This window comes from Mauremys mutica, chromosome 4 (assembly GCF_020497125.1).
Source record: "Mauremys mutica isolate MM-2020 ecotype Southern chromosome 4, ASM2049712v1, whole genome shotgun sequence".
Classification (NCBI taxonomy): Eukaryota; Metazoa; Chordata; order Testudines; family Geoemydidae; genus Mauremys; species Mauremys mutica.
In genome coordinates, this window is record NC_059075.1 from 141,450,990 (window position 1) to 141,478,361 (window position 27,372).

Sequence of the window (27,372 nt, forward strand, 5' to 3'; positions counted from 1 at the left end):
GCCAGGAAAACCTTCATGGACAGGACTGATGAGAATCCCCACAATGTCACTAACAGAAAACCATAGGGGAAATGGTTTCATTAGCTCTATTGATTCTCTCCCCTCTCAGATCCAAACCCTCTCCCCCATATTCTGTCCTGGTGCATTCATGTCCCAAGCTGACGCTGTCTCTCTCTCCTCCATTGATTTTACCTCCCTCTAAAGTGTCTAGGGCGGATTTCTGGAGGTCCTGAACACCTGCAGCTTCCAGTCGAGAAACGGGAGCTGTCAGGTGCTTAGCATCTCTGAACAAAAAAATCAGACCAGCTGCCTTTTCAAGGGCCTACGTCAGGGGAGGACGATTGACCAGAGTCTTGCACTGAAGATCATTCAAAGCTTCTTCTGCATTAACCAGAGAGGTCACAGCACAGCAGCACAAGCCATTTCTTCCTCCCCATTTCAAACCCCAAGAAGAACTGAGCGTGCAGTTTCCACAGCATGGCTGACCTAGGGAGCCAAGGACGAGGCAAGAAAACTGACCCAGCCTCACTCACACGGCCATGCAGGGAACATGTCCCTAATCCACCTCGCGGGCCCAGGGATGTGCTCCAGCAGCCTTGCTCACACTGCACTGGTCGGTCAAATCCATTCATAAAAGGAAGCCGCAGTTCTCTCCTCCCCCCATCCCACTTCCCGAAATGACCCAGTGTCACACAGACGGGTCAGCAGAGATTCCCATGGCTGGGGCCAGCGATTGCCTTACACTGGCAATGAGCCTGCAGTGGGCGGGCTGGGCTCAGAAACACCAGCCACAGGAAGTGCAGGTGTCTGCTCTCTACCTCTGCCCTCTGAGCTTAGAAAGGAAGCTGCCATTTCCTCCTCTCAGCTACTCATTTCTTTAGGGAAGCAGCCACCTCCCTCCTGTGCAAACAGCCCAGCTTCATGACAGATTTAACACTCCGGATCTCCTCGTTACATTCCCCGAGTGAATATGATGCTGGTGCAAGGTGCCAGCCAGACTAGCTGTTCTTAAGAGGGACAGTGTATTTATCAACCCCCTCCCCCACCAATATGGAATGGACCCTGGCAATGCAGTGTTTCCATACTCCTGGCCAACCCCGTCCCATCCTTTGAATGCCCCAATCTGATCTAAAGGGGTGTTTAGTACCTATGTTCTCCTTTCGATACAGCATGGTCTAGCACAGTGTTTTCAACCTTTTTTCATTTGAGGACCCCTACAAAATTTTGAATGGAGATTTCTCCTTTGGAAATCTTAGACATAATCTGTGGACATCCAGAGGCCTGCAGACCAGAGGTTGAAAACCACTGTTCTATGGTAATGACAACTTTTTGTGAATCCCCTAGACATAGTTTTCAGATCCCCAGCTTGAAAACCACAGGTCTAGCAGATAGAGAACTGCACTGGGAGTCAAGAACCCTAGCCTTTATTCCCAGCTCTGCCACTGACTTGCTGTGTCCCCTCACTCTGCCTCAGTTTCCCCTCTGTAAAATGGGGATAAGGATGCTTATAAAACACTCAGACCAATGAAATGAAAGACTCTGTATTATAGCTAAGTATTGCTAATTGATCACTTTGCTGAGCCTGCCCAATACGGAATTAATGCTAATTAGTGCAGCTTGCGATGTGGACATCTACCAACTAGGATTGGGATTGCAATTCACCAACTCATCTCCCAGAGGAGCCACTGAATAGCTACCAAATGCCTTTGAGTCACTATTGGCTGCATTAATTTCAGCAGGCTAGATCTGAAAAGCTCACTGCCTCGTGGCCATCCTCTGCACTAGCCACTCACCTGTCGCCCCAAAATTCCCTCTCTGTCCTCATTTAGCTCACATTTTTTTCTTGGTACCAGAGAGTTGGAAGCCAAACGGAATATGTTATGGTGAAAGGAGTTTCCAGGGATTGAGGTGGCTCAAAAGGAATCTGTATGGTATGTAAATCAAGATCTGAACTAGCAAAGTAAAAGCACAGAGTGTGCAACTTCCATTTGCATTCACCTGGTTAGTTTTGTTTGCACTAGACTCTCCTGCTGCAGGCTGGGAGAGAGAGGCTTTGTGTTGGAAATAGCAGATTGCCTCTAACAAGCTGTGACTTTTTAATCAGTCTACCTAGCTACTTCTGTGGCCCTTAGCACCCTAATCATCTCACAACATTAAGGATTTAATTCTCACAATCTGAAGTAAGGAGGATTATTATCCCTGTTTGGTATTTGGGGAAACTGAGGAATAGAAAGATCAAGCAAACTTCCCTAAGCTTACTCAGGGCGTCTGTGGCAGGGCCAGGAATTGAATCCAGGTTTCCCAAATTCCAGTCCAACGTCTCCACCCCAAGACCATTCTTCCCTACAAAAATGGTGTTAGGAGTGAGATAGATTTCTCCAGAGCAATAGTGGCAATGTACTGCAATCATCCTTACTGCTTTGGTGCACTGGACATCCTTCCCCAGCAGCCAGTTGAGCTCCAAGTTGCCTTCCCCCTGGTAACAGGATTGCAGGCGCTCCTTGATCTGGGTGTTGATGGTGCGGATGGGGAAAACGCAAAGAGCCGAGTCATCAGGAGGCTGGTGATACTGCTTCTGCCCTTTGGAGAAGATGGCAAAAAGAACATCATCCTGGGGTGTGATGTTGAGGGCATTGGCCAGCACGTCCCCTGGCTTAGAGAGATAAGCCGCTTGCAGGAGGCGGTACTCCACATCCCCCTTGATGCAGCCAAAGGGCAGCGAGACATAGGAGTGGAACTTGGGGTCATTCTTACAAAGGCGGACGATGCGGGACGTGTAGAAGAGGTCGTTGGCCGAGTTGATGGAGACTCCCTCGGGGGTCTCCGGTTGCACCGTCAGGAAGTAGACAAAATTGCTGCTGGCAAACCCGTAGATATAGAAGATGTCAAAGTGTGAGACCAGGGCCAGTGTGTCCGAGGGGATCTTAATGAGTGATGAGACAAAGTCGCTGTGGAGCTCGTAATCCAGCATGGCTGATGACTCCGGGTCCCGCGGCAGCTTGCGGCTAGAGAGAGTGGGGAAGTAATCCTGCTTGCCGTCCACTGCCGTGCCGATGAAGAGCTTGCCGTCCTCACCGTCGGAGCGCACGATCACCCCATACATGGTGCCTGTCTTGTTGACGCTAGAGAGGTAGTGCTCCTTCTTGTGGGACGGCTCCACCAGGATAAAGAGGTCGTCCAGCCGCAGCAGCTTGCAGACGCCCTGGTAGAGGCTCCCGCAGGCCAGCAGCCGGTTCTCTGAGTAGTCAATGATCAACAGCTTGTTAACGTTGTTGGTGAGGGTGAGGATCTCACTGCAAGGCTGAACAATGAGGGGTGGGTAGCAGGACTTGTTGTCCTCCTCCGGGCCTGTCTTGTGAGCCACCAGGATGGTCAAGTTGCCTGAGAGCTTGTAAACCCGGTTGATGGCTCCAATGTAGACTGCCCCAGTGTTCTGGTGGACGGTCAGGTGGTTGAAAGTCCAGTCGCGGTTCTCTGAGTGGAAGGTGGCAGTACTGGCTGCGTTCCGGGAAAGTGAGACCAAAAAGAGAAAAACCACAGCTGCTGACCAGCCCTCGGAGTCCAGCATCCGAGGCCAGTTCTTCCTCTGATCCATCCTGGGGCAGGGGAGAAGAGAAAGGGGAGGGTGAACGTCCAAGCTCCCTGTATGTGTCCCTTGCCCTGGCGAGGTTCTTCACATGGTTCTGGAGAGGGGGGAAAAATACACACAAAGCAAAGGATTAAATCCAGAGAGTGCCCTGTAGATACAATTCAAGAGAGAATTTTTAGTTATACAGTCCTTGAAATGAAGCAAGGACATCTCTAAGCCCAGCCAGCATTAAGCAGAGTTCCTAACTTATTGGAAAACCGGTCAGGCTCCATGTTTTGCCACTAAATTCTGCCGCTGTGCATTAATTTGTTACGTGGTTTAACTGTTTATAATGTGCTCGGGGCCATGCATTCACTGAGTGCAGGAGGAGATAATCAACCTCAGCCCTGGGACAAAGATTCCACAGTTCATGCACCCAACGATCAATCTAAATCTTGGCTGAAGGCACTTTTCCTACCAGGTGTAGGACGGTAGGTGAGGGGTAGGAATTGGTTTTTTGCTTATAAATCCTGTACAATTGTAATTAACGATGAAGGTTAAAGTTTCATGCAGACAAGTACAACCTGCATTTATAAAACAAAGCTTTCCATGCTTATAACAGTGCCTCCTCTCTGCCTCTCACCGCTGCAGAGGTCTATGTACACTGCTGCCTTTGAGCCTGAAGGATCCCAAAGCAGCCTTTCCAAGGATTACTTCACCCACCACTGAAACGCAGCCACCAGCTTCTGGGCTGGAGGGGTATCGTAGCTGGGTGAACAAATATTGACATAGGAGATTTGCACAAACTCCCTACACTTGTGAAATTAATCCTGGGATCTTTAAAGCCTATGCAGAGTAGACAGGACTTTGGAGTGCAAGGTCTTGTCCAAAACAACCACTACATAATAAACTGCATGTGTACCCTGGACACTATGGGTGGAGGTCATAAATACAGAATCCCATGGAACGACAAAGGTCTTCTTTCATCTATATGGACACATAGCTGAAGGCCTGCCTCCAATCAAAGAGCTCTGGCCAAAATCTGTTTGGGTGAGACATGAAAGAAAGCAAGGGACCTTACATGGAAGATGCCTATTTGGAGAAAGCAGTTTATAGTCTCTAAAATTTCCCTTCCCGCAAAAAATTCTCATGGCCTCAGGGAAAAGAGCTGGCTGGAAAGAGTATTCACATGGGAGTGGGATCAAGGGAAGAGGCAGGTGACAGGAGAGCCCTTCATTTCCAGGGCACTTTCTGGGAAGCAGCAACAAAACGTGGAGGCTTCCACGCTTGATTTTCTGTTTCTTTATAAAATGCAAGTGGCAAGAGATGATGCAAGAATCCTTCCCATTCCCAATGCAGTTACTCTACCTTGTGATTCATGGGCAAAATCCAGGTGACAAGCCAGAGGAGCCAGATCACAGCAAGATCCCATGTATTTGGATGGCCACCTGCAGCTATCCAAGAACCTAGTCCTGCAGAGCTACTAGCCGTGCATGTAGAACATCAGACTTTGAGTTGCTGAGGTTACTTGAAAGTCCACAAACGCACCCACGCTCCAAGATCAGCCCTGCCCTAAAGCAGGCACTTGAGAAACTCCAGTATGAACAGGACTTGTGATCAACGGGACCTGTGAAACCAACTCAGTGAGGCAGAGGAAGCAGAGTTGGGGAAGGAGGTGACACTTTGCAAGGTGGTATCTGTCCACCTACCCTGAAGCTGCCTCATCACAGCCGTATTCAGGCAGAGGCATTGGTGTTTCGCCCTGCCCCACTGGCTGAGGGGTAAACTGAAGGAGGGGTAGTGGGAGGAAGGGAGAGAGACTCCAGAGGGATGGGGGAAAGGTGAACTCAGGACTCCATCCTGGGGCAACTAGATGGGGAAGTTCTAAAGCAGAGAGGACACCATGATCTCCATCCTTCCTCCAAAACCAGCCAACCAAAGCTGTTAGAAAGTGAGAGTTCCCCAAACCACCTGTATCTGAGCAAGGAAAGTGCATGGAGAACCAACCCTTCCTTGCATCAGTGGGATTGGTCACCATCTGCACCGAGGAAGGGCACATGCCTCTTTGCCAAAGCTTGCTACCGCTGCTGGGATAGGCAGGGGCCATAAGCCCAGAATCTGGGCTGGCACAAGCAAATATTCACCTGCTGCTAAAAGGGGCATGACAATCTAGGATCTCAGCCAATTCTCCTCCCCCATCACTCCTGCTTTCTAGAGATGGCATGAACTGCCTCTTCTCATCCTTCTGAATTTGGCCCACTCTCCTTCCTTCTACCCTGAGAGATTCACTCAAAATGGGAAACTGAAAACTTTCTCCAGCCCACTTGTGCACCTCTTGTTAAGTTTCACAACCCATTGTGAAGAAAAAGTTTGCAATCCCCAGTTTATCAGCAGGGAACCTAAAGCACAGAAAAGTTACGGGATTTGACCAAGGCCACACAGTCAGACTGTGGCAGAGCCAGGAACAGAACCTAGCAGTCCTGGCTCCCAGCCCCTCTCTGTACCTAGATGATCATACTAGATGAGAGCTTGGAATTCTCCCAGCAGCAAAGTGCTTAGCTGCACTGAGCTCTTCTCCCCTTGCATTCCCCTAGGGCTGAGACTCAACCTGATTGAGGTCAGTCTTGGCTCTTTAGTGTCAGCAGGGCAGTGCCTGATTCGCTCTGACGGACAGGAGCTGAGACGAACCATGCAACTCCCCCCACACTGACTTTCCTCCCTTTGTCTCCTTTTGATCTGAATGCTGGTCATCAGCTGCTCAGCCCCTGCCTGAAAAAGCACTGGTTGGGAGAGAGCGTTCAGGACTTCCACCTATCCTCTGCTCTCAAAAGTTCTCATTGGCGGTGGACAAGGGAAAGAGGTTTCTACTGTGCAGCTACTGCTGTCATACGAGTAGCTGTGAGAAGGGAGCAGTGGTGGGGTTGCTGCTGCCGGAACAGGGTGTGTTTGGCTGCATGGATAACTGAAGGGTGAATCAACAGTAGCATGCCACATGGCATGTCCTAGTGACACACTAGCCTCACCAGATTCACGATGTGGATTGGATTCAGATGAGCCCCCGCTGGAAATTCGGATGCTTCTCTAAAGTTTATCTTAATTTTCCAAACTACTTGAGTCTGCTAAGCAGGGCAGTTCATGCAAGGCTTCCAGGGTTCTTGGTCATGCCCAAAGTGCTATGGCAACAGCCAGGGGCGGCTCTACAAATTTGGCCGCCCCAAGCAATCATGCCCGGGAGGCGCCCCCGAGCCGCGGGAGCAGCGGACCTCCCGCGGGCATGACTGCGGAGGGTCCGCTGGTCGCGCGGCTCGGCTGGACCTCCCGCAGCTGAGGGCGGTTCGCAGGTCCGGCGGCTCTGCTGGAGCTGCCGCAGGTATGCCTCCGGGAGGTCCAGCCGAGCCGCGGGACCAGCGAACCGTCCGCAGTCATGCCTGCGGGAGGTCCACTGGAGCCGCGGGACGAGTGCCCCCTCCGCAGTCATGCCTGCGGCAGGTCCGGTCGTCCCGGGGCTCCGGTGGACCTCCCGCAGGCATGACTGCGGCAGGTCCGCCGGCCCAGCCTGCCGCCCCCCCAGGAAAGGGCCGCCCCAGGCGGGTGCTTGCCCCGCTGGGCTCTGGAGCCGGCCCTGGCAACAGCCTGTCTTGGCACCTCAGCACTTCTGGCTCATTAGTGCTAATTAACTGTATTATGATAGAGCCTAGAAACCCTAGTCAAGGCTCTATACCCCGCCAGTGAAGGCACTGGACAGACGTAAGAAAGGGTACGTTTGCACTGCAACTGGAAGTGCACTTACAGCTTGTGTGGACGTACCCGAGTTAGCCTGGGTTACAACAGCGGCGCAGCCCAGCCTGTCCAACTCCACTGAGACCCGAGGTTCTTCGACAGCTAGCCTGTGCCAAAGTCCACGGTGCTGTAGCTTCACTGCTACTGATGCTGGAGCTAGCCAGAGCAAAGCTAACATGGCGACGTCCACATGTGCAGCAGGCAGAGCCACCGACAACTCTGCCCGGAGAGTTTACAGTTTGAGTGTCCGACAGGAAGCAGCAGCCAAATGGGGGTGCGGATTGGGAGACTGAGGCAGCAATAGAGTGAGTACAGCTGTACAGAAAAGCAGAAGCCCCCTAACCAGCACTAGACAGGAGTGATCCCAGCAGAGGAGGTTCTAAGAGGGACTGAGAAGGGGATAAGGTGTCAGACGCTAACTGCTAGGGCATTACAGCAAGAAAGGGCAACTCGAGAGCCCTCGCTCCTTCCCTTTGTGCAGTGGTGTGGCTGCAGTGAGATGATGGGGGTAACATTGCCCAAAATAACTAGAAGTCCCATATTCAAGCTGCCTTTTGAGTTGGGCGGGGCGGGTTGATTCCCAGCTCCCGGAGACCTACCTATGCTAGCTCTGATCAAGCTAGTGTGCTAAACACAGAGCGTAGCTGTGGTGGCAAGAGAAGAGGCTAGCTGCCCCAAATATGTGCCTTGGGCCTAGGGTGGGTACATCTATGGGGCAGCTAGCCCCTCCCGCTGGTCATGCTGCCAGGGCTACACTCTATTTTCAGCACTTTAGCTAGATCAAAGCTAGTGCAAGTATGTCTCTTTGAACTGGGAATCACTCCCCGTCCACACCCCAGCTCCTAGTGTAGACCTGCCCAGAGGCACTTGGAAACCTCAGAGTATGTATGTCTACTTGCAAAAACAAAAAAAACCCACCCCCTTGCCGCAGCAAGTCTCAGAGCCAGGGTCAAAGGAGCTGGGCTTGCAGGGCTGTTGCTGCTGGGCTAAAAATAGCAGTGTAGACATCCCCACTCGAGCTCTGAAACCCAGTAAGCGGGGAGGGGTGTCCTCAGACCCTGGGCTCACGCCCGACCAGGAACATCTACACTGCTGTTTTTAGCACTATAGCACGAGCCTGAGTCAGTTGACTCAGGGTCAGACTCGCTGCCGCAGGGGTTTTGTTTTGGCAGCGTAAGCGTACCCTGAGCGTCAGACAGTGAGTGAGGAGGCCTCCGAAGTCCATCTGTCACTCCAGCAGAAGGAATGGAGGCTGGCTGTACAGACCACGTGCGCTTGCCTCCCCAAAAGGGAGAGACACTGCAGCCTAATCTCCCCTCGCCCTCATTTAGGCTGTTGAAGGGCAGCCCTAACTCCTCATCCGTCTCCCGCTCCTTCAGCAGCAGCTGATTTCTGAGGAGAACAAATGCAACCTTGAGCTGCAGAGATCATTCCACACCCCATCAACACTCCCTCCCTCCAGACACTTGCCAGCAAGACCATTTCAAAGCTGATGGGGTCTAGTCTGGGGCCCGGGGGACAACAGTGGGGTGGGGCTGGAGCCATTCTGACATCGCTTCCCCCACTTCCCTAACACACACACTCAGTCAGCTGTCAAGCGGAATTAGGAACCGTAAGGCTGGGATTTCCTTAGGAAACAGGCGGCTTGCCTTGGGAAAGCGCTGTCTGCGTGATGCAGGCTTACGCCGGAGGGCGTTTCTTCCACCCTTCCGGGACCGCACAGAGAAGCAGAGGGATTTTTTTTAAAAAAAAGCCTTTCTACTCCCCCTCCCCCTCTTAAATTATTTTCTCTGCTCTATCCTGACCGTTCACCCCCTTCCTCAGCCACGTGAGCCCAAGGGTGGGACACAGATCCTTAAAAATGAGACCAGATGAGTCCTTATACTTCTATAGTGCCTTTTGTGTCTAAGGGTCTAAAAGTTCTACCCACATGCCACACCTCCTCGTACTATTATTCATGCCGAGGTAGCTCGTAGAGGCTCCACTGCAAGTCCCTCCTGCAAAGAGCTTGCAGTCGAAACAGACACGTCCCAGGTAGGAAAAAGGAAGCATCATTTCTATTTTACAGATGGTGACATGAGGTACAAAGAGGGAGCTTTTCAAAAGCACCAACTCCCACTGACTTTGACTTGCAGCTAACTGCCTTTTGCAAATCTTCCCCAGAGAGATTATGTGGCTTGTCCACGGTCACACAGGGAGCCTGGGGCAGTCAGGAATTGAAGCCAGATCTCCTGAGTCCTATCCCAGTGCCTTAGCCACAAGGCTACCCTTCTACCTGGGAACAGAAGAAAACGGGACTGGCATATAGGATGAGAGGGAAATTCTGGCCAATGATACCAGGGGAAAAAAGTCTCCTTTCATTAAAAGAACCATATGTTCTTTAAATAATCATACAGAATATAGTTTTTAAGCTCTTCTCCAAAAGGCAAATACTTATCTGATGGTGGGACAAAGACATAGATTAGCTGCTGGGTTTTTCATCAGCGTCACCTTGCCATGCTCAGAGCAAGTCTAGCTGGCATGGTGCTTAGGACTCTGGCTGCTGAGGCTTACAGCAGCTGTCCTGCTGGTGGTGGCATTGGTAGAGCTGAACAGCTGGAAATTTTAACCCCAAAAATTCTAGTGCAGACAAGGCTGTGCAGCAAACTGCGTGGAAATCAATGTAGCTTCCATGGAAGGATGAAGAGCTGAGTCAGCTGCGCTGGGATCCGATTGCACCTGTTGTGCCAGGGAGTCCAAATATTTCAAACCTGATGTTTTAAGCCACCTCTCAGGCTAAAAGGACCAGCAGAATGGGCCAAATGCACAATGCAGGATTTAGTGCTTTAAGACAATCTTCCACAAAAGCCTCAGTGTCATCACCCCATATTTCTGATGCAAATTGTTTCACAAGAGCAGCAGACAGGAACACCATGTTTGTGGTGGCTGGAAGTAATTTGGGGTGTAAAAGAAGAGGTGTCTGAGAGCTGTAACCCTTCAGGTATTGTCCAGATCCACGAGGGAATAAACAACTGAACCAGATGGCAGGGGAGGAAGGTCTATTGGGTAGGGCACTGCACTGCACTGGGACTCAGGAGACCTGTGTTCACAAAGACTCCGTGGGTGACCCTGGGCAAATCACTTATTCTGTGCCTCAGTTCCCAACCGGCAAACCAGAGGTGATACTTCCCCACTGCACAGAAGTGTTATGAGGATAACATCTGGTAATAATTATGAGATGCTCTCAGATCCTATGGGAATGAGGGCCACATAAGGACCTAGCAGGCAAATTTCAGGAGGAAGATCTAACTGTATAAAGCAAATAACCTACCAGGAGACATCTTGGGAGGGAATCACATCTATACTTGACCGCTGGGAGAACCAGCTCCCTATTATTCCTTTACACATTGCCTTGGTGTCTTGGTGCAGGTCCCTTTCCCAAAACAAACAGCCTGCGGGATCCAGCAAAATGACTCTTTGAAACGAGCACTGTAATTCAGTGCACATAACCCAGGTACTAACTGGCAATGAAGTGATGCTGGAAGTGAAGTGCCAACCAATGCTAATGGGTAAGGACTGTGACACACACAGCTGTGTTGGATGGGTCTGCCTTGGCCAGCAAGGTCTACATTCCAAAGTGGGTTTCACCCTCTTTTTGAACATCCCTGTTAATTTACCAGGCTAAGAGTCTGGCTGTACCATCCATTGTCTAAACACCTCCCATTCAGCAGTGCAGGCTTGAGCCATTTGGAGCAGCCCAGGACTTACTGTGGGATAGAGCAGAGAGCGCTCACGGGGAAGAAAAGGCAGAAACAGGTGCACTGAGATCCAGCACACAGGCACATCACCAAGGTAGCAAGAGGGAGCCCGAGGGCACTAGTAGCAAAGCCTAAAGTGCACTTTGCAATGGTTGGGAATAACTCTTCTAAGGGCTCCAGCACAGAATGTTTTGCATTTCACCTAGGCCTTTATTCGGCCTTTGCAAAGTTGGACAAGTGTCCTTATCCCATTTTACAGAGGGAGAAAAAGGTCCAGAGAATAACTTGCCCAGAGTTGCACATATCAATGATAGAAAGGGAGAGAAAACCCTGGTGTCCTACCTCTTTAGTTTGCTCCTTTACACACTAGACCAATGCTGCCTCCAAACCAGAGCTGGGATTTGGAAAGATGAAACATTTTCAAGTTGTCTAAATGGTGTACGTGAATGTCTAACTGGCTAATTCAAAGCACATCTTAGGAGATTTGATACTGCCCATTACTGTAGCAATCTAGGTGGCTAGGAATGGAACAGCAGCTCAGTTTGGAGAAATGGCCCAAAGTGCATAATTCTCCATCCTTTACAAATCTGAGGACAGGACGATGGCAGCAGCCAATCTTATCACACTATCCCAGTGCAAGATGTTCTTGTCTCCAGCTTAGCATTTCAGGCTTTGGTTTATTGAATCACCCTCAGGAGAAAGAGTGCATTTCGCAGTCTGTGGTAAAACTGCCTGTTCCATTAGTCAGCAGTGTTAAGTCTTTGCTACTCTGGGTGTTTGGCATCAGTGTCAGACTACAACAAATGCAGTTAAAACAGTGCAGTTCCCCTAGTATAGGCACGCTGTATTGGTGTGAATTGTAACTTGCACTAAGGCAGCATGGGGTGAGGTGTAGTCATGTAAACCACCGTTTATAACAGTGCAAGGCGTCTACACCAGGGCTTTGCACTGGTACAGTTACACTAATGCAAGAGAAACCATCATTAGGCAAGGCCTTAGAAACCACGGACTGAATTCCTCTGTCTCTCATATGTGGTTTCCCCCACTTCAGAGTAAGAGAGCTTGCACTACTATTGCCTGTGCTATGAATAAAGACTGGACTTTACTCTCCAGAGTTCCCCAATTCAGCACCTCTCACTTGCAGGCAAATGAAGATTTGATTGACTCATATTGTTTTCGGTATTTAAATTGCTAACACTCCCAAAAATGTACCACTCACAAGCGAGCGTCACCGAACGGATGGCTTCTCTTTCAGCTTGCTAACCTTGGGAAGAGAGACAGGTGTTTTTGAAAGGTAAATAAGCCACTCAATCCCCGAACAGCCATCTCTAATCTCATTGTTAGCGATAAAACAAGGCAGAGGTAGCTGAACTAGAAGCCTGTAATTGCCCTAAGTGATACTTCCCTGAAATGCCCACTTCGTATTTGTGGTCTCTTAATTTTTACCTCTGGTTGTGGTGATCTGAGGTCTCTCTCCAAGTGAAGCTGTGGCTCCCGATATTGTAAGGAAGGTTGTGGCAGAAGAGGAGTCACTCTGCATTGAATTTGAATGAGAGAGTGGAAACAGAACAGAGCCAGCAACCAGAGTTGCCAGCTAACCTTTCAGATCAGCCTCACTTGCACATTTCCTCTCATTAATTTTCCAAGCAAATGTTTTTTTTTTTTTTAAAAACTCTCCCTTTTCTGGCTAGGGAACATTTCAAAAGGGCAGAATCAAGTGGCTCCCGAGTCTCTGCTCTGAGGAAGGCTCTCCACGCTGCTAACTGCTCTTCAGGCATACAAGAGTTGCCGATAACCTGCAGTAAACACTGATGACCTGATCGCGAGCGCCACGCTTTCTGGGCAGCTTTCTTCTCGGATAAAATGACAGCACAGCCTGAAAAGAGACACCGAGCGGCCTGCGTGTGAAATTAGCAACCGAGTTGCAGGCTAGGAATGTCCTGCCTTGTTGTTTTAGGCGGAAGGAAATACCAGGAAACTGGACACAGGGGAGGAACAAAGGAAAACGTTTACACAGATTCCGGATGTGCAGGTACAAGGATCCTACTGAGCAACAGCCAGGGCAGGCTGCTGAATAACTCCAGTTTGCTCAGTTTAATGTGTAAGAAAGAACTGCCCCCCTGTCTCCTATGTACCCACTATGTACTAAGTGAACCACTGAATTTTGGCAGCTCAGAACCCAATACCCCCTAGCCAGAACAGAGTTACTAGCTGGGACAGTGCATGTCAGAAGGGAACTCTGGTCATTGCTGTATAGAGAAGATTTCTCATAAATGATGGTCTCAAAGGCCAAATTAGATCTCTTCCCCCCCCCACCCCCACACTAAACACAGCTCAATCAAAAAGCACTTCTCTCTACCCCATACCAAGGCAAAGGGGTTTTCCATGGCAGAGAACACAAACCAATGGAAATTTAGAAAGCAAAGAAAGAATTTCCCTGGATTGGAAAGGGGCATGAGAAATTCTTGCTTAAGGGAACTCTGTTACCTCCTTCCACCTTACTAGCCACGTGTGCTCTTGTGAACCTCACTCTCTCAGAAGGAGCGCAGAGGAGGATAAACATTTATCTAGGGAACAAATGAGTACTAAATCAATATTGTTCAAGTAACCAAGGAACCAGGGCTGTGATTGTCCAAGGAGGGAGTTTGGCAGCTAAATTCCATTGACTGCAATGGGAGTTGTGTGCCTAAGTCCCCGAGGCCTTGTCTACACTAGGAAACTAGGTTGGTCCAACTACGTCACTCAGGCGTTTGAAAAATCCACATCTGAGCAATGCAGTTAAACCAACCTAATCCCCGGTATGGACAGCGCTAGATTAACAGGAGAATTCTCCTGCCAACCCAGTTACTGTCTCTCGGGGAAGTGGAGTACGGTGCTGTGTTTGTTTTCAGTATAGACAAGCCTATGAAAAAAAGGGTATGTGAGAGCTCACACTTGGTAAAATCCTAGCAAAAAGAGAAGGCGGTTGGTTATTCTCATAGGTGCCAGGAGGTTGCGGTGAAGAGTAGGAGGAAGCCTAGGGTTTCCTTTTATCTGCTAACTCATATTCAAACTACAAACTGTCTTGTTTTCACTAGGAGTTACCTCAAATTAGTTACCCTGTGTTGGCTAACACATGATGAGAACACACCTTTTCCCCTAGTGAGATGCACCCTCAGGCTACTTTGGAAAACCCTGCTCAAGGTGTCTAATACCTGACAGCCACCAATCAGAGAGGGAAGGGGACCACATCCTCCCAATCGTCCCTTTATTGCCAAAGTATGAGAGCTGGTGAGAAACTTTTTAATGAAATGTTTGTCAAAAAAGAAAAAAAGTCTTTTTGTCAAAGCTGAAGTGTTTCCCCCAAACACATCGATTTTGATGAAAAAGGACATAGCGAGAGAAAGCGCGCACATGAAAATCTAGCCTTTTTGATCAGAAAATGCACTATGCAGAACAAGGCTGGAAAATAACATTTCCATGATGCACAATGTTTCATGGTTTTGAAATGTATTTTTGTTCCTTGTTGGGAGGAAAGCAATTTTGTTTCATAGAACCCTTTGAAAAGTTTGGTTTGCATTACAACCAGGAACGAAAACAAATGTGAATGTTTTTTGTAAACCAGAATTGTTGTGGTCTGGCCAAGTCTATGCTGTGCCTTATTTTGCAAAGTGCTTTCACAACAACTACATTCTCAATGGGTTTTTGCAAAGCTACCATGAATATTAACCCAGAGAGAGAAATATTAAAGAGAAGGAGGTGCTCTTTCAGGGGAGATTTAAAGAGCACCGGTGTACAAGGAGGTTATCCCTGAGGCCTGACACATCAGAGAAAGTGGATCCGGCACCAGGGATGAGGAGATTGTGTGAGGGCACACACAGGGGGCCTGTGTGGAGTGCAGCAGAGATTTGTGGCACAGAGAGCTTCAAAACCCAAGGAGGGCAATTTTCAGTTCAATCAGGAGCCAGTGGAGAGGTCTGAGGGCAGCTATTCACAGCTGGAAGAGCTAAAACACTGAGTTGGATGCTCATACGGGGAAAACGGGCGTGCTTGGGCGAGTGTAACTCGGATCCTTAATACTATTTGATGCCTTTTTTGTTTCTGTGAGCAGGGTATAATTTAGTCTAAAATGTGACCTTAAAAGCAATCTGGGATCCATTTGGCAATACAAGGTGAAAGGGAGAGTAAATTCAGGGACACAGTATAAACCCAGGCAGCTGAAAGGCCTCACTTAGACTGAAAGGAGTTATCTGGTATTTAAATAATTATTAGATTGAAGGCATAATCATGGGTCTGAGCTGATTTTTTTCCCCCCACTGTCATCCTAATGGAGACTATAATATTATTATTCAAATGCCCATGATTCTCATTGAGGAGGGAAGAAAAAAAAAAGGGCTCATTTAATCTCCATGTGACAGGGCTGCAGGAGGCACGATTAGTCATTTTTCTTATTTCAGCTGTCACTCACTCCCAGACGCTGCCGATTGTCATTAGTGTTATTTTATGCACGCGATAAAAAGGGGAAAATTAAAACAGAAATAAAAGGAGAATTTTCTGCAGAAAGTGACAGGACCAAAGGAACAATTTAGATGTCGCCAGTGCAGCAGCTGCGTTCACTTCATTAAGACAGAATCTTTTTTAAGAGTACAGTTAGCTATATAGGGTTAATATATGCATGAATCCCCCTTTTCCCCCCTGTAGAGACTGGCTGTGCTCAGCTTTCATTTAGCCCTCCAGCTCCCTGGCTGACCCCATGGCCAGTGTATTTGGAAAGGCATGTAGGATTTCGCACTGCCTCGAATCGTCATTTACACCTGGGCATTGCAGAGACAAAACACTATGAATTGTGATTTGGTAGCGTTTGACATTCATTGAACTGGGATTCCCCACTCACTTATATGGGGTCCAATTCACGGCTGTCCTGCACTTTGTGTCGCCATTTACACCAGTGCATTTTGCACGGACTTCACCGTGACTAGTGTAAATGACCGTGCCAGGGGAAAGCCAAAGACAGCAGGCCTGCCACCTTTTGAGCTTTAGGCCAAGGGAGGGAGAGTTACACTCAGATCCCCGTAGCAGGTCCACGCTCTGATATCCAGCTCTCCTTACGAGCACCTTGGGAATGTGGGACCTGGGAGCACACAAATCCAAGCACAACATTTTGCCCAGGCAAGGAAAGGGGTGGATATTGGGGACGTAAAACCTGCTCTGAGAGACTCTCCCAAACCCCCTGCTATTGACCCTTCTTCCTTCTCTGGAACCCAACTCAGAACTCTTGTGAAGCATGTGACGACATTTCCCCTATTTCTGCCTTCTGGCTGGGATCAGCTTTGCTGAAATACCAGAAGGAAGCAGCAGCCATACATGCAGGTGTCCAACACCTCACAAGAAGGTTTGCTCTGGCTAGTTTTCCAGGCCAGCTCTTGCAATACATCTTAATCCTGACCCTAAACGCCCCTTGGTAATCCAACCCCAAACAGGTTTGCAAGTGTCTGGCCTCACAGCCTTGCCAATTGCTCCAAACTGTCTTTCTGATCCCTGTTGGCTTCTGGCTGAAAGTCAAAACAAAGTCCCTCTGTTCCAGAAAGAAAGTTAAATAGAAAGCCTCATTCCATTTTTGACTCATCACTGTCTCACAATGACATCACATAACACAAAGGGACACTGCACCACATTCATCTGATGAATCTGGATGAATCCTGGCAGTTACTCTGTCATTACCTTGAGCAGATGAAAGAGGGGCAGACAGAGGAGAGATCCATTTAGCTGCAACTCAACTGGCTGTGGGAATCTCTTTGGACCTGTCATCCAATACAAGATAACCCTTTGCGGGGCTTTTCATCAATTTCAGTTACCCTTTATTCAACTCCCACATTATCTTAGCACCATGAAGTCCTGAAAACAAGGCTGTAATTCAAAACAAGGCACATAAGGTTGGCCCCCATTCCCTCCCATGCCAGCTATTCCCAGGACTTCCCCTTTCAGACCTGCCTGTTACATCTTCTTCCTCTCCCTTCAGAGAGGAGGAGAGAGGCTCAGCCTTGTTATCTTTGATGAACTAGAGTGAATGAGATCCATCTGGTCAGGGTGCCTGGATGAGTCAGTAGGGTAGCTCTGCACTTCTGCAGGGCTCTTGATGCTTCTGCCCTCTTGTAGGGGAAGACAGAGGATGTTGTAGACTGCAGAAGTATCTACCACCATACAGCACACAGGACCTGAACTTCCTGCCACATTCACCTGGACAGAAGTCCACAAAGACAAGCAGCTGGGAAAAGTAAGGCACAGAATTTAAATACTGACCAACTTCTATCTCTGTACAGAGGTAGGTTTCCATCACCTAACTTCTCTATACATTTTTCTCAGTTTGTCCCAATGTGCTGTTATCAAGGCTTGGGAACCACACAGAGTCTTGAGAGATGCTTAACAAAAAAATTAAAACCCTTCTCATGTTTATCTTTTTCTCTTAACGCCATGAGAGGCTGGAGTTGTCCTACTGGCTTATTAAGCCTCTTCAGAAATTTAAGAGTTTGGGGAGCAGGGTTGGCTACAGTTACCCTCTGCTGAGCACTTCCTAGTCCGCTGGCTGATTCTGTCCTGCGTGCTGTGTACAATCATACTAAGATTCATTACCATGAGGCCAGAAGCAGGGAGTTATGCTCGCTCACCCTGCTGACCTCCTCCATATGTCACCAGCATGTCAGAAATTCCCCAGTATTCCCTTTATGGTAAAAAGGGTCATCAAAAGGGCAGGCCATGCAAGCTACATGGTATAAACTAAAATACAAGGACCATCAATTTGGAGCAGTCTCATCCCTTTACCATCCTGACTTCTTTTGTGTGTGTTGATTCCAGTTCAATATACAGCAATCCGAGGGGATGACTGGGAAGAGGGGCAGATAAAGAGTTTATCTGTTTAATAAATACTCTATTCTGGAATAAGTGGTAGCCTGGGTGCATCTCTCTTTACAGAACAGATGCCCTGATCGGAGGGCTTCACAGGCCTATCAGGGAAGGCTGTGTGGTCTAATAGATGGGGCACTGGATTAGGATTCAGGAGACCTGGATTCTGCACCTGATTCTGCCACTGACCCTTTGTTTAACCTTGGGAAAGCCACTCCATCTCTGTGCATCTGTTGCCCCTCTCGCTTTTTAATCCATCTTGTGTATTTAGATTGCAAGTTCTTTGGGGGCAGGGACACTTCCTCACTCTGTTTGTACAGTGCCTTGCACAATGGGGCCTCTCCTCACTACTCTAAGGATACGTCTATACTTGGAACTGGAGGTGTAAATTCCAGCTCAAGGAAGCATACGCACACTGGCTCTGATCAAGATAAAAACAGCAGTGGAGCTGGAGTGGCGTGTACTGCAGGACTAGCTTAGTGCGTGAATATGCTTAGTGTCCTGGATGGGATCATACCTGGGGAGGCTAGCCCCTTCTTCCGCTTGCAATGCTGTGGGCACACTCCTCTTATTACGCTTGCTTGATCAGAGCTACTACAGGTATCACTCCTCGAGCTGGAATTTGTACCTCCAGCTTCAAGAGTAGACACACCCTAATTCAAAAAATAAATACCAGTTGCCATTCCAGAAAATATTGCCCCCAAAGTCTAGGAACCTGACTGCTCCCAATTAGAACTTTTCTGCCTTCTATCTACAGAGCAGATATGCCCATTAGGGAAGGGCTGTTGTCTACCTCCACCTGCCACACAAACCTAATCTGGGGGTGGGGGAGGGGAAGGGAGGAAACTTTTCCAGGAGGTTGCAAAAGGCTCAGTTAAGCATTTCTCCAGAGGTTTCCCATCCAGAACCTGAACAGCAGGGGCCAGAAACTTAGCTAAAAGCCCATTCTTGCAAGACAGCCGTCAAGAAGTTCAGAGAGCTCGGATCAGCACTGGAATTTTTGGGAGCTTTTCAGAGAATAAACCTGGAGTGACATCCTGGTCCCATCAAAGTCAATGGCAAAACTCCTATGCTATCAACTTCAATGTGGTCAGGATTTCATTCTTGATCTCTAAAGCATCAGAATTTCACCAAATCTTAATTTTGTAACTAGCTCCGACCCTCCTCTACACCCCTGGACTTGGGGAAGTTTCCATTCTAGATCTGAACTTTGTGGCTCTGCCCTCATCTTTAGGTATAACTGCAGTAATTTAAAATATTGAATCCTGGTTTGCAGACTCCACACGATTGTTAGGTTGAGCTCCACTCTTATACAGCACAGTATCTATCTGCTCTACCGCTCAGAAAACGTTACTTCGCATCTGCATGAGTGTGTTTAGCTAGTCTCCAATGGTAGTGAAAGCCCCAATACATTGGACAAAGGTTTCTTCTCCAGAGCCAAAATGCTTAAGTTTTCCAGGGACGTGTGAAGGTAAAATTCTGCAGAGTGTGAGGAAAGGATATTCCCATGTAGAAAGTGTCCCATGACAGACAGAAAATGGTTCAGGGCTTCCTTCAGTGGATCAATACTAGCAGGGCCGGCTCCAGGGTTTTTGCCGCCCCAAGCAGCAAAAAGCAAAAAAAAAAGAAAAAAAAGCTGTGATCGCGATCTGCAGCTCTACCGCAACGGCTTCAGTCTTCGGCGGCAATTCGGCGGCTGGTCCTTTGCCCCGAGAGGAAGCGAGGGACCCGCCGCCGAATTGCTGCTGAAGACCAGGACATGCTGCCCCTCACCGTTGGCCGCCCCAAGCAGCTGCTTGCTGGGCTGGTGCCTGGAGCCGGCCCTGAATATTAGTAACCCACACAACATGTGGTCTGAGTGCAGGGCTGTAATTCAACAACATATAACGCCTAGCTCTAATACAGCACTTCTCATCAATGATCTCAAAGCACTTTACAAAGGAGGTCGGTCTCATTATCCCCATTTTACAGATGAGAAAACTAAAGCACAGGGGCAGTGCTGTGAACAGAGCCCAGGTCCCACTCCAGTGCTCAAAGCCTTAAATCATTTCATCCAGACTAACTGCAGGATGCTCTTGAAATTTGGTCTCCCCAAATATCATCATCAGCCTCAAGAAAATGTCAAGTTCAAGTTTTTTGTTTGTTTGTTTGTTTTTTTAAATCTAGATATTGTTTTCACAGTTTAGGAGTCAGTCAGTCCAATGGCGTACTTCAGAATTCGATGCAAACTAAAATTACACAGCACGATATGATCTGAAATCATTATGATATTGCAAGATAAAGGTAATTACTAGGACACCTACAGCTGTTTGTTTGGGCATTTTTTTATTGTTAAAAGAAAAAGAAACAACAAATAAAAGTACTTATAAGTAATTAAACTGAAGAGGCCTGACGACCTCCCACATGCTGGGCCCTGAATGGTTAATTATCATGCTGCCAGAACAGTTCATGCGTCTTTGTTTCATTCATGAAGAGGAGGGACTGAGTGCAGATAACAGCCAGGCACAATGAGATGAGGAGCTCTGGTTGAGTCCCATACACAGCTCTGCCAATGTGCCTCTGTCCCCACCTGAAGCTTCTTCTGCCAGCCCGACTCTGAAGAGAGGAATCCAGTTGTACCTTTACACACTACAGTTTTCACAGAGAAACACCCACAGGGCTAGCTGTGAACCCAGACAGCTCCTATCAAAACCTGCTATCAAAACCTGCATTTTCCAAGTTGCAGTAGTATGGTGGTGCCTACGCTAAGGCGAGGAAGATACAGCAGTGACTGCATCAGGGAGGTTTGTTTATTGAATGGACTGGCAGCAGTTAACTCTTCGAATAGCTTGCTAAAAACACTCCATATGCCTCATTTTCTTATTTCACTGCCCATGGAGGGTCTCCCCACAAAACTCGCTTAAATTTCACTAAGACAGCCATCAGCACAACATCCTTAGAGCTAACTCTAGCAGCCAAAATCAATAATCATTGGTGACCCTAATGGCCACATACCCACCACCCTCCCTCTTCCTCATGGCTGCTTATTCATGAGGATGGTATTTTGCAGGCTAGTTCACAGCTCTCCGGGAAAGAGGTAGCAGGGCAAAGTACAGTATTGTGACTATTGCTTCCTCCAGAACTGGGGTGGGGTGGAGGAGGGGAGAATGAAACCCAGCTGTGAAAAGGCATTTCCTTGATAACAAACATAATTGCATGAATTATATACAAAATGCATTCAGATTGTCCGGACTCAGATATTGTTTATGCAACAAATGTACCGGATGAGCCTTCTTTCCCCCCCCTCCCTTTCCATATCTCTCTCCCACACACACACCAGCCTGTCTGGGATAAAGGGAAGCAGAAAAACCAATGAGCAGGACTTTGGGCAAGTCCCTTCCTAGCAGTTGTCATGGCATGTTTCCTTTTTAGGCAGCATGGTCTAGTGATCTGAACAGGGGACTGGGCAGCAGGAGCCTGGTTCTATTCCTTACTGCTGCTGTGCCTGGCTTGTTGTGTTGTCTTGGGCAAGTCACTTCCCACACCCCAATCTTTGTGCCTTAGTTTTCATGTCTGTAAAATGGGCATAATGCTTTCCTCACTGGGGATTGGGGGTCTCTGAAGTTTAGTTGATGAAAATGCTCTGAAATCACCAGTGGAGAGGTCCTACATGCAAGCAAGACAGCACGGCTTCCTGGTTAGGGCACTAGAGTAAGAGTCGGAAAACCTGGTTTGGTAATCCAGGCCATGCCACTGACTCTGTGTGACCTTGGACAAGTTGCACTCATGTGTCTAGCACAATGGAGCCTCTAGGCACTATTGTAATACAAATGAACATGAACACAGTTAACTCTATGAACTGCAGCTCAATGATGCTGTCACAGCTGTGGTGCGCAATGGCACAGCAGGTATTCCACACTAGGGATAAAATCCTGACCCAAATGAAATCAGTGGCAAAATTCCCACTGACTTCAATGAAGCCAGGATTTTACCTTAAATCCCATTTAAGGATCTAAAGCAGAATCCCAGCTCTGGCTGCAATATATGAACTGCATCCAGCTGTTCATCTCAGCTGGAAACGCTCTCTAAATTTAAGTACCAACCAACCCAAAAAGAGAACCAGCAAAATTCACCACCACCCTAGAACACCTGGGTAGCAGAAACAAGACACCTTTTTTACTTCTCATTGCACTGTTACCCAGCACCTGTTATCTTGTCGAGTACAGCTGGCAGCTATTCAGCTTTAAACTTACTGCTGCAAAACAGCTTCTAAATTACTCACGATCAGTGGGGAAGGGGCTGGGAAGAGAGGAAAGATGGCTTTATTCACCATACAACCATTTAGCACAAAATCCAGTGCAGACTCTGCAGTTTTTTCTTATTGCCTTGAAAAATGAAAGAAGAGACACAATTTGGCCATTTTTTTCAACCTTAAAAATGTTTCATTCAAGTTTTGGGAAGGGGAGGTGGGTTAGTTCATCCAAACCCGAGTAAATGACTCAGTTGCTTTGAATGATGTCACACCTCTATCTAGGTGCTTATAGCACTATAGCATCTGAGCATCTCATAGTCATTAATGGATTTTATCCACACCATCCCAGTGTGAGGTAGGATTTTATAGATGGGGAACTGAGTCACAAGCAGATTAAGTGACTTGACCAAGGTCACACAGTAGGTCAGAGGCAAAGTGGAGAACTAGCCCCTTGTCTCCCGAGTCCCAGTCCAGTGCTCTATCCATTAGATGACCTCAGATTGCCCCAAGGTCCACCATGGGAGAGGATCAGAGAGTGGCCTTGGAACTGGAGGAGGAAAATGGGTGCTCTCTTCTCCTGGACCCACTCCAAGATTACTGTAGGCAGCTAATGAATCCCAGATCCAAATTAAAATGGGTCCCCAACCACATCTAACTAAACCCCCAAGCCTAAAAGCCTTTGGCCGTGCCAACCAGCACAGCATTGTGGTGTTTATTATCCTGAATATTCCCCATGGCAGCTAGATGTATTTATGCTGCAGCCACAGTGCCGTTACCTAGATAAACAAGGAAATTGTACATTTATTAAAATTAGGTTTTGAAATGCTGAATCCCCAGCTGTCCGGCTATAGAGTTCACTCAGCCAGCAGCACTAAAATTATTAAGAACATGCAACTGCGTGTTTGTGCACAGTGCAAATCCCTGTTTGGAAGGTGCGCTGTGGTAACAGGATACATAGCTCCATTTCAGGTGGGCAAGTATCTTTTCAGCATCTGAAATAAGCACTGAGCAGCATCAACTGAAATATAGCCCCTGACAATGGCCATCTCTGCTCTAGTTCTTATCATTCTGGGGAATGGATAACTTAGCCATAAATGTGGCAGGGGAGGAGCAAAAGTGCACTCAAATGGAACATGTTTTGTGGTTAGCATGGGGCCAGGCCGCCTGGGTGTTATATTCCAGTTCTGCCACTTTTGACTTTTCCCCCTCCACTCCAGTATATAAAATGTGTTCATCCCAGCGTCTAAGCACACATTAGTGGACATTCCAGTAGATTGCCAGATTCCTCCCTATTGGTCTCTGTTGGTTTCAGTAGCCCCAGGACCCAAGAGATCCAGTAGGCCAGCTACTTGGTTCCAAAATCTAGCCATCAATTAGAATACTGGGATTTCCACTAGGGAATTACTACTGTTTATTTCTGTAGTGCCACTGGTGTGCATGGCATCTGATAGACAGTAAGGGAGATGCAAGTGTTAGAAGCCCTTAAGTTAACAGCCAAACTAAATTGTCTATACCAGTACAGAACATCTCACGCCACGAAAGAGCCCTTTAGTGTGCATCAAACCTGCCTGGCTTGTGCATAACCTTTAGTGGACATTTCAGGCCATGAAGTGTAACCAACTTTAGGGGAGTGATTTCGCCTCTCTGGGCCTCCATTTACCCATCTGTTAAACTGCCTCATTAGGGTGTTTGAGGCTTAATTAGTGTTTATGGAGAGCTTTGAGATGCTCAGATGCTGGGGAAATGTAGTGCATTGGTATGAACATGACAGCTCCTTCCTAGTTTGCTGCAGAGAGTGACAACTGGCAGCTGTGGGAGAATTCAGAGCAAATGGGACAGAGGTTGAAAATCCTCTGCAGGTCTCCAGTGGCTTCTCAGCTTAACACCAACTCCTGCCAGTGGGGCTCAGGCACTGACAGGTGGAGTCCTTCCAGACATTGTAACTTGCACCCTTTGAGCTCAGGCTAAGAGGAGAGTGACAGCTGAAGAGCCCCTGAGTCTAGTTTATTCTCAGCACCTTCCCAAGGAAGCAGAGGAGCGGGCAATGTTTCCCACAATGAAGAGCACATTAGCATCCCTCCAGCAGGATTCTGATGTAGATTTCTACCTGGGAAAGTGGCTTCTTCCCATTCAGCTGCTCCCTGCTCCTCCACCCTGCTTTTCAATTTCAGAGCACAGGCGGATCACTGATTAATTCAAGCTTATTTAATAACCCTTCTGTTTAGATGAAACAAGCTGTCTTGTTTTCTTTATTTTTAACACTGACTCTTGTTTCTTCGCTAAGGATTTTACTGTCATTTAGAAACTTCTCCCTCTCCAACCCAGCTGATAACAAGATGGAGAAAGCAGCTGCTTAGGCCTGTGCACGACAATGATCAGAGGTTACCACACAGGAGGCAGGGAAGTAACGAAGGACGACTGGACGGCATGGTGCGGTTCTGAGGGCCCCAAAGCCTGCCCAGGGTAGAGTGAATGACCCATCTCTTATTAATTATGGTAGTATCCAGCAGGCTAGTTGAGATCCAGGCACTGTACAAAACACAGTGAAAAACAGTTCCAGCCTGAGAGAACTTACAAACCAAACGGACAAAATAGAGGGAGCGTGAGGAAACAGAGGCACAGAACAGCAAAGCAACTTGCCTAAGCAGAAGAGGTAAGAATGGAGCCCAGGGTCTCCCGTCTCCTTGTCCAGTGTTTTGTTTGCTAGCCCATAGTGCTACTACCTTTCCCGCAAGCATCTCTCATGACGCTCTTGCTTTATGGATGAGAGAAGCTCCTCGTAAAAACCTGCAAAGCCACTGCACTCCCTCTTTAAAACTCACCCGTGCCGCGATGCTTACCAAACATTTGGCAATGGCTAGACAGTGGCATCTCGTGACTGCTGCTTATTAGACCAAATACACTTTTTTCACTCTTATGCGGTCTCCCCTCCATCTGCATATTGTATATTGGTTGTATCCACCTGCTGTCTCTCAATGTGCTTAGACCGCAAGCGCTTTGGGGCAGGGACTGCTGTTTGGGTGTCTACAGTGCCTCACACAATTGGCTTCCGACCCCTGACTGGGGCCTCTTGGCACTGCTGACAATACATCCAACAAAATCTTGACTCACTTGGGAAACAAGTTTAGAAGTCTCAGCTGTCTCCGGCCTGTTTCAAATTCAAAGCTGCACTTGTCTGTAGAGCAACTGAGTAATTTCCTTCCTACATCCAGACTATACTGGACAAGATCCAGCAGTGCCTGTAATGCAGAATATTCACCCAGGACTTGTAGGACCATATTTCACAGGGAAACAGCAAAATGTGCGCATTTCCAAAATGCCTAGAGCTCCCCTCCCTCTCTGTTCCATCAGAATAATCTTCCTTTGGACCCACTCACAACAGTCTTCTTTCAGTGAATGCAACCAGCACCATATGGCCCTCAGTTAATTTCACCCTCTCTGCACTGCCAGTAGAGTGCTGTGAAAGGCCACGGTACACACCAGTGCCAGCAGTCCAGATTGGATGTGCATTACTTTGCATTTATCAATACTGAACTTCATCATGGTCGGCCATTTTGTTGCCCAGTCACCCAGTTTTGTGAGATCCCTTTGTAACTCTTCGCAGCCATATTTGGACTGAACGATCTTGAATAATTTGGTATTGTCTGCAAACTTTGCCACCTCAATGGTTTACCCCTTTCTCCAGATCAGTTATGAAAATGGTGAACAGCACTAGTTCAGATCCTTGGGGAGCCCTACTATGTAACTCTCTCCACTGTGAAAACTGACTATTTATTTCTAACCTTTGTTTCCTGTATTTTAACCAGTTACTGACCCATGAAAGGACCTTCCCTCTTATGCCATGACTGCTTAGTTTTCTTAAGAGCCTTTGGCGAGGGACCTTGTCAAAGGCCTTCTGAAAGTCCAAGCATACTATATCCACTGGATCACCGTTGTTGACACCCTCAAAGAATTCTAATAGATTGGTGAGGCATTTCCCTTTACAGCAGCTGTGTTGACTCTTCTTTAACATACTGTCTTCATCTATGTGTCAGAGAAGTCGGTTCTTTACTGTAATTTCAACCAATTTGCCTGGTAGTAAAAAATTAGACTTACTGGCCCGTAATTGCCAGAATCATGAGATTTTTATGTAGGAGACTTGTGTGTCACACAAGCCTGGCCAATTGTTTTGGGTCAAAACCAAGCAAAATTAAATGGCTTCCAGTTAAATTTTGCCCTCAAACCTCAGAACTTTAACTGAAGCTGTGAGGATGAGAATCCATGTAAAATGGAAGCCCCTCCAGGCTAAAAGTAATGTGTTTTACTTAGACTTCGGGAAACACTTTCTTGATACAGGTCCAGTCCTGTTTCCATTGACTTCAGTGAGAGCAGGGGTAAATCCTCTGTTAGGCAGTGATAAGGTCCATAATACCGTTAAGCGAATGAACTAGCATAGATCACAAAACAAACTGAGCTACAAGGAAATTAACATTACATCCTATTCCGTAACAAGATGGCTGGATTAGATAACCTGGCAATGCATGTTTATAGATGGGATTTTGCAGAAGAGGCAACAGGAATTGCCAGGGATTAACACATTTATGACTCAATATTTTGCTTTTCTTCATACTGCATTTTTTATTATTTGGAAAAGCTTTTTTAAAAAAAAAAAAAGAGGAAGAGAGGGTATCAGATTAGCCAGAGGATGCTTGTTTGTCAATTGTCATTTGCAGCCTTAAGTAAGAGAGATGTAAGTAACTACAAGAATTGCCAGCTGAAGGAAGTAAACCTCTACTTCAAACCCCTGAAGTGAGAAAAATCTGACACACAAAGAGAGCACCTTTGTATTCCACTTTATGGGGTTGTTCGCATGCTCCCTATTGTAGGTTGCTTACGAAAGCTAGAAGCTGCACAAACTGCTTCCTTACTGTGGGACCCCAAAATTAGCCTTAAATGTCACAATTAGGGTGACCAGGTGTCCGGTTTTTGCCCAGAGCACACAGTTGAAAAGGGACCTTGGCAGCTCCAGTCAGCACCGCCGACCAAACTGTTAAAAGTCCGGTCGGCGGTGTCGCAGTGCTAAGGCAGGTTAGTCCCTAACCTGTCCTGGCTGGCACCGCACTGCGCCCCGGAAGCGGCCAGCAGGTCCAGCTCCTAGGCAGGAGGCCATGGGGATCCACGCGCTGCCCCCGCCCCGA

The 27,372-nt window shown here is 47.8% G+C and overlaps 1 protein-coding gene across 2 annotated transcripts in view; it reads right to left on the reverse strand.

Moving 5' to 3' along the window:
• PLXNA2 (plexin A2) overlaps positions 1–27,372 on the reverse strand; it is a 312,269-nt gene that overhangs the window by 265,308 nt on the left and 19,589 nt on the right. For both annotated transcript variants that reach the window (XM_045013587.1, XM_045013589.1), the window contains exon 2: positions 2,417–3,683. In XM_045013587.1, coding sequence (XP_044869522.1) covers positions 2,417–3,595 — 1,179 coding nt within the window. In that variant the 5' untranslated portion in view covers positions 3,596–3,683. The remainder of the gene's footprint in view (positions 1–2,416; positions 3,684–27,372) is intronic.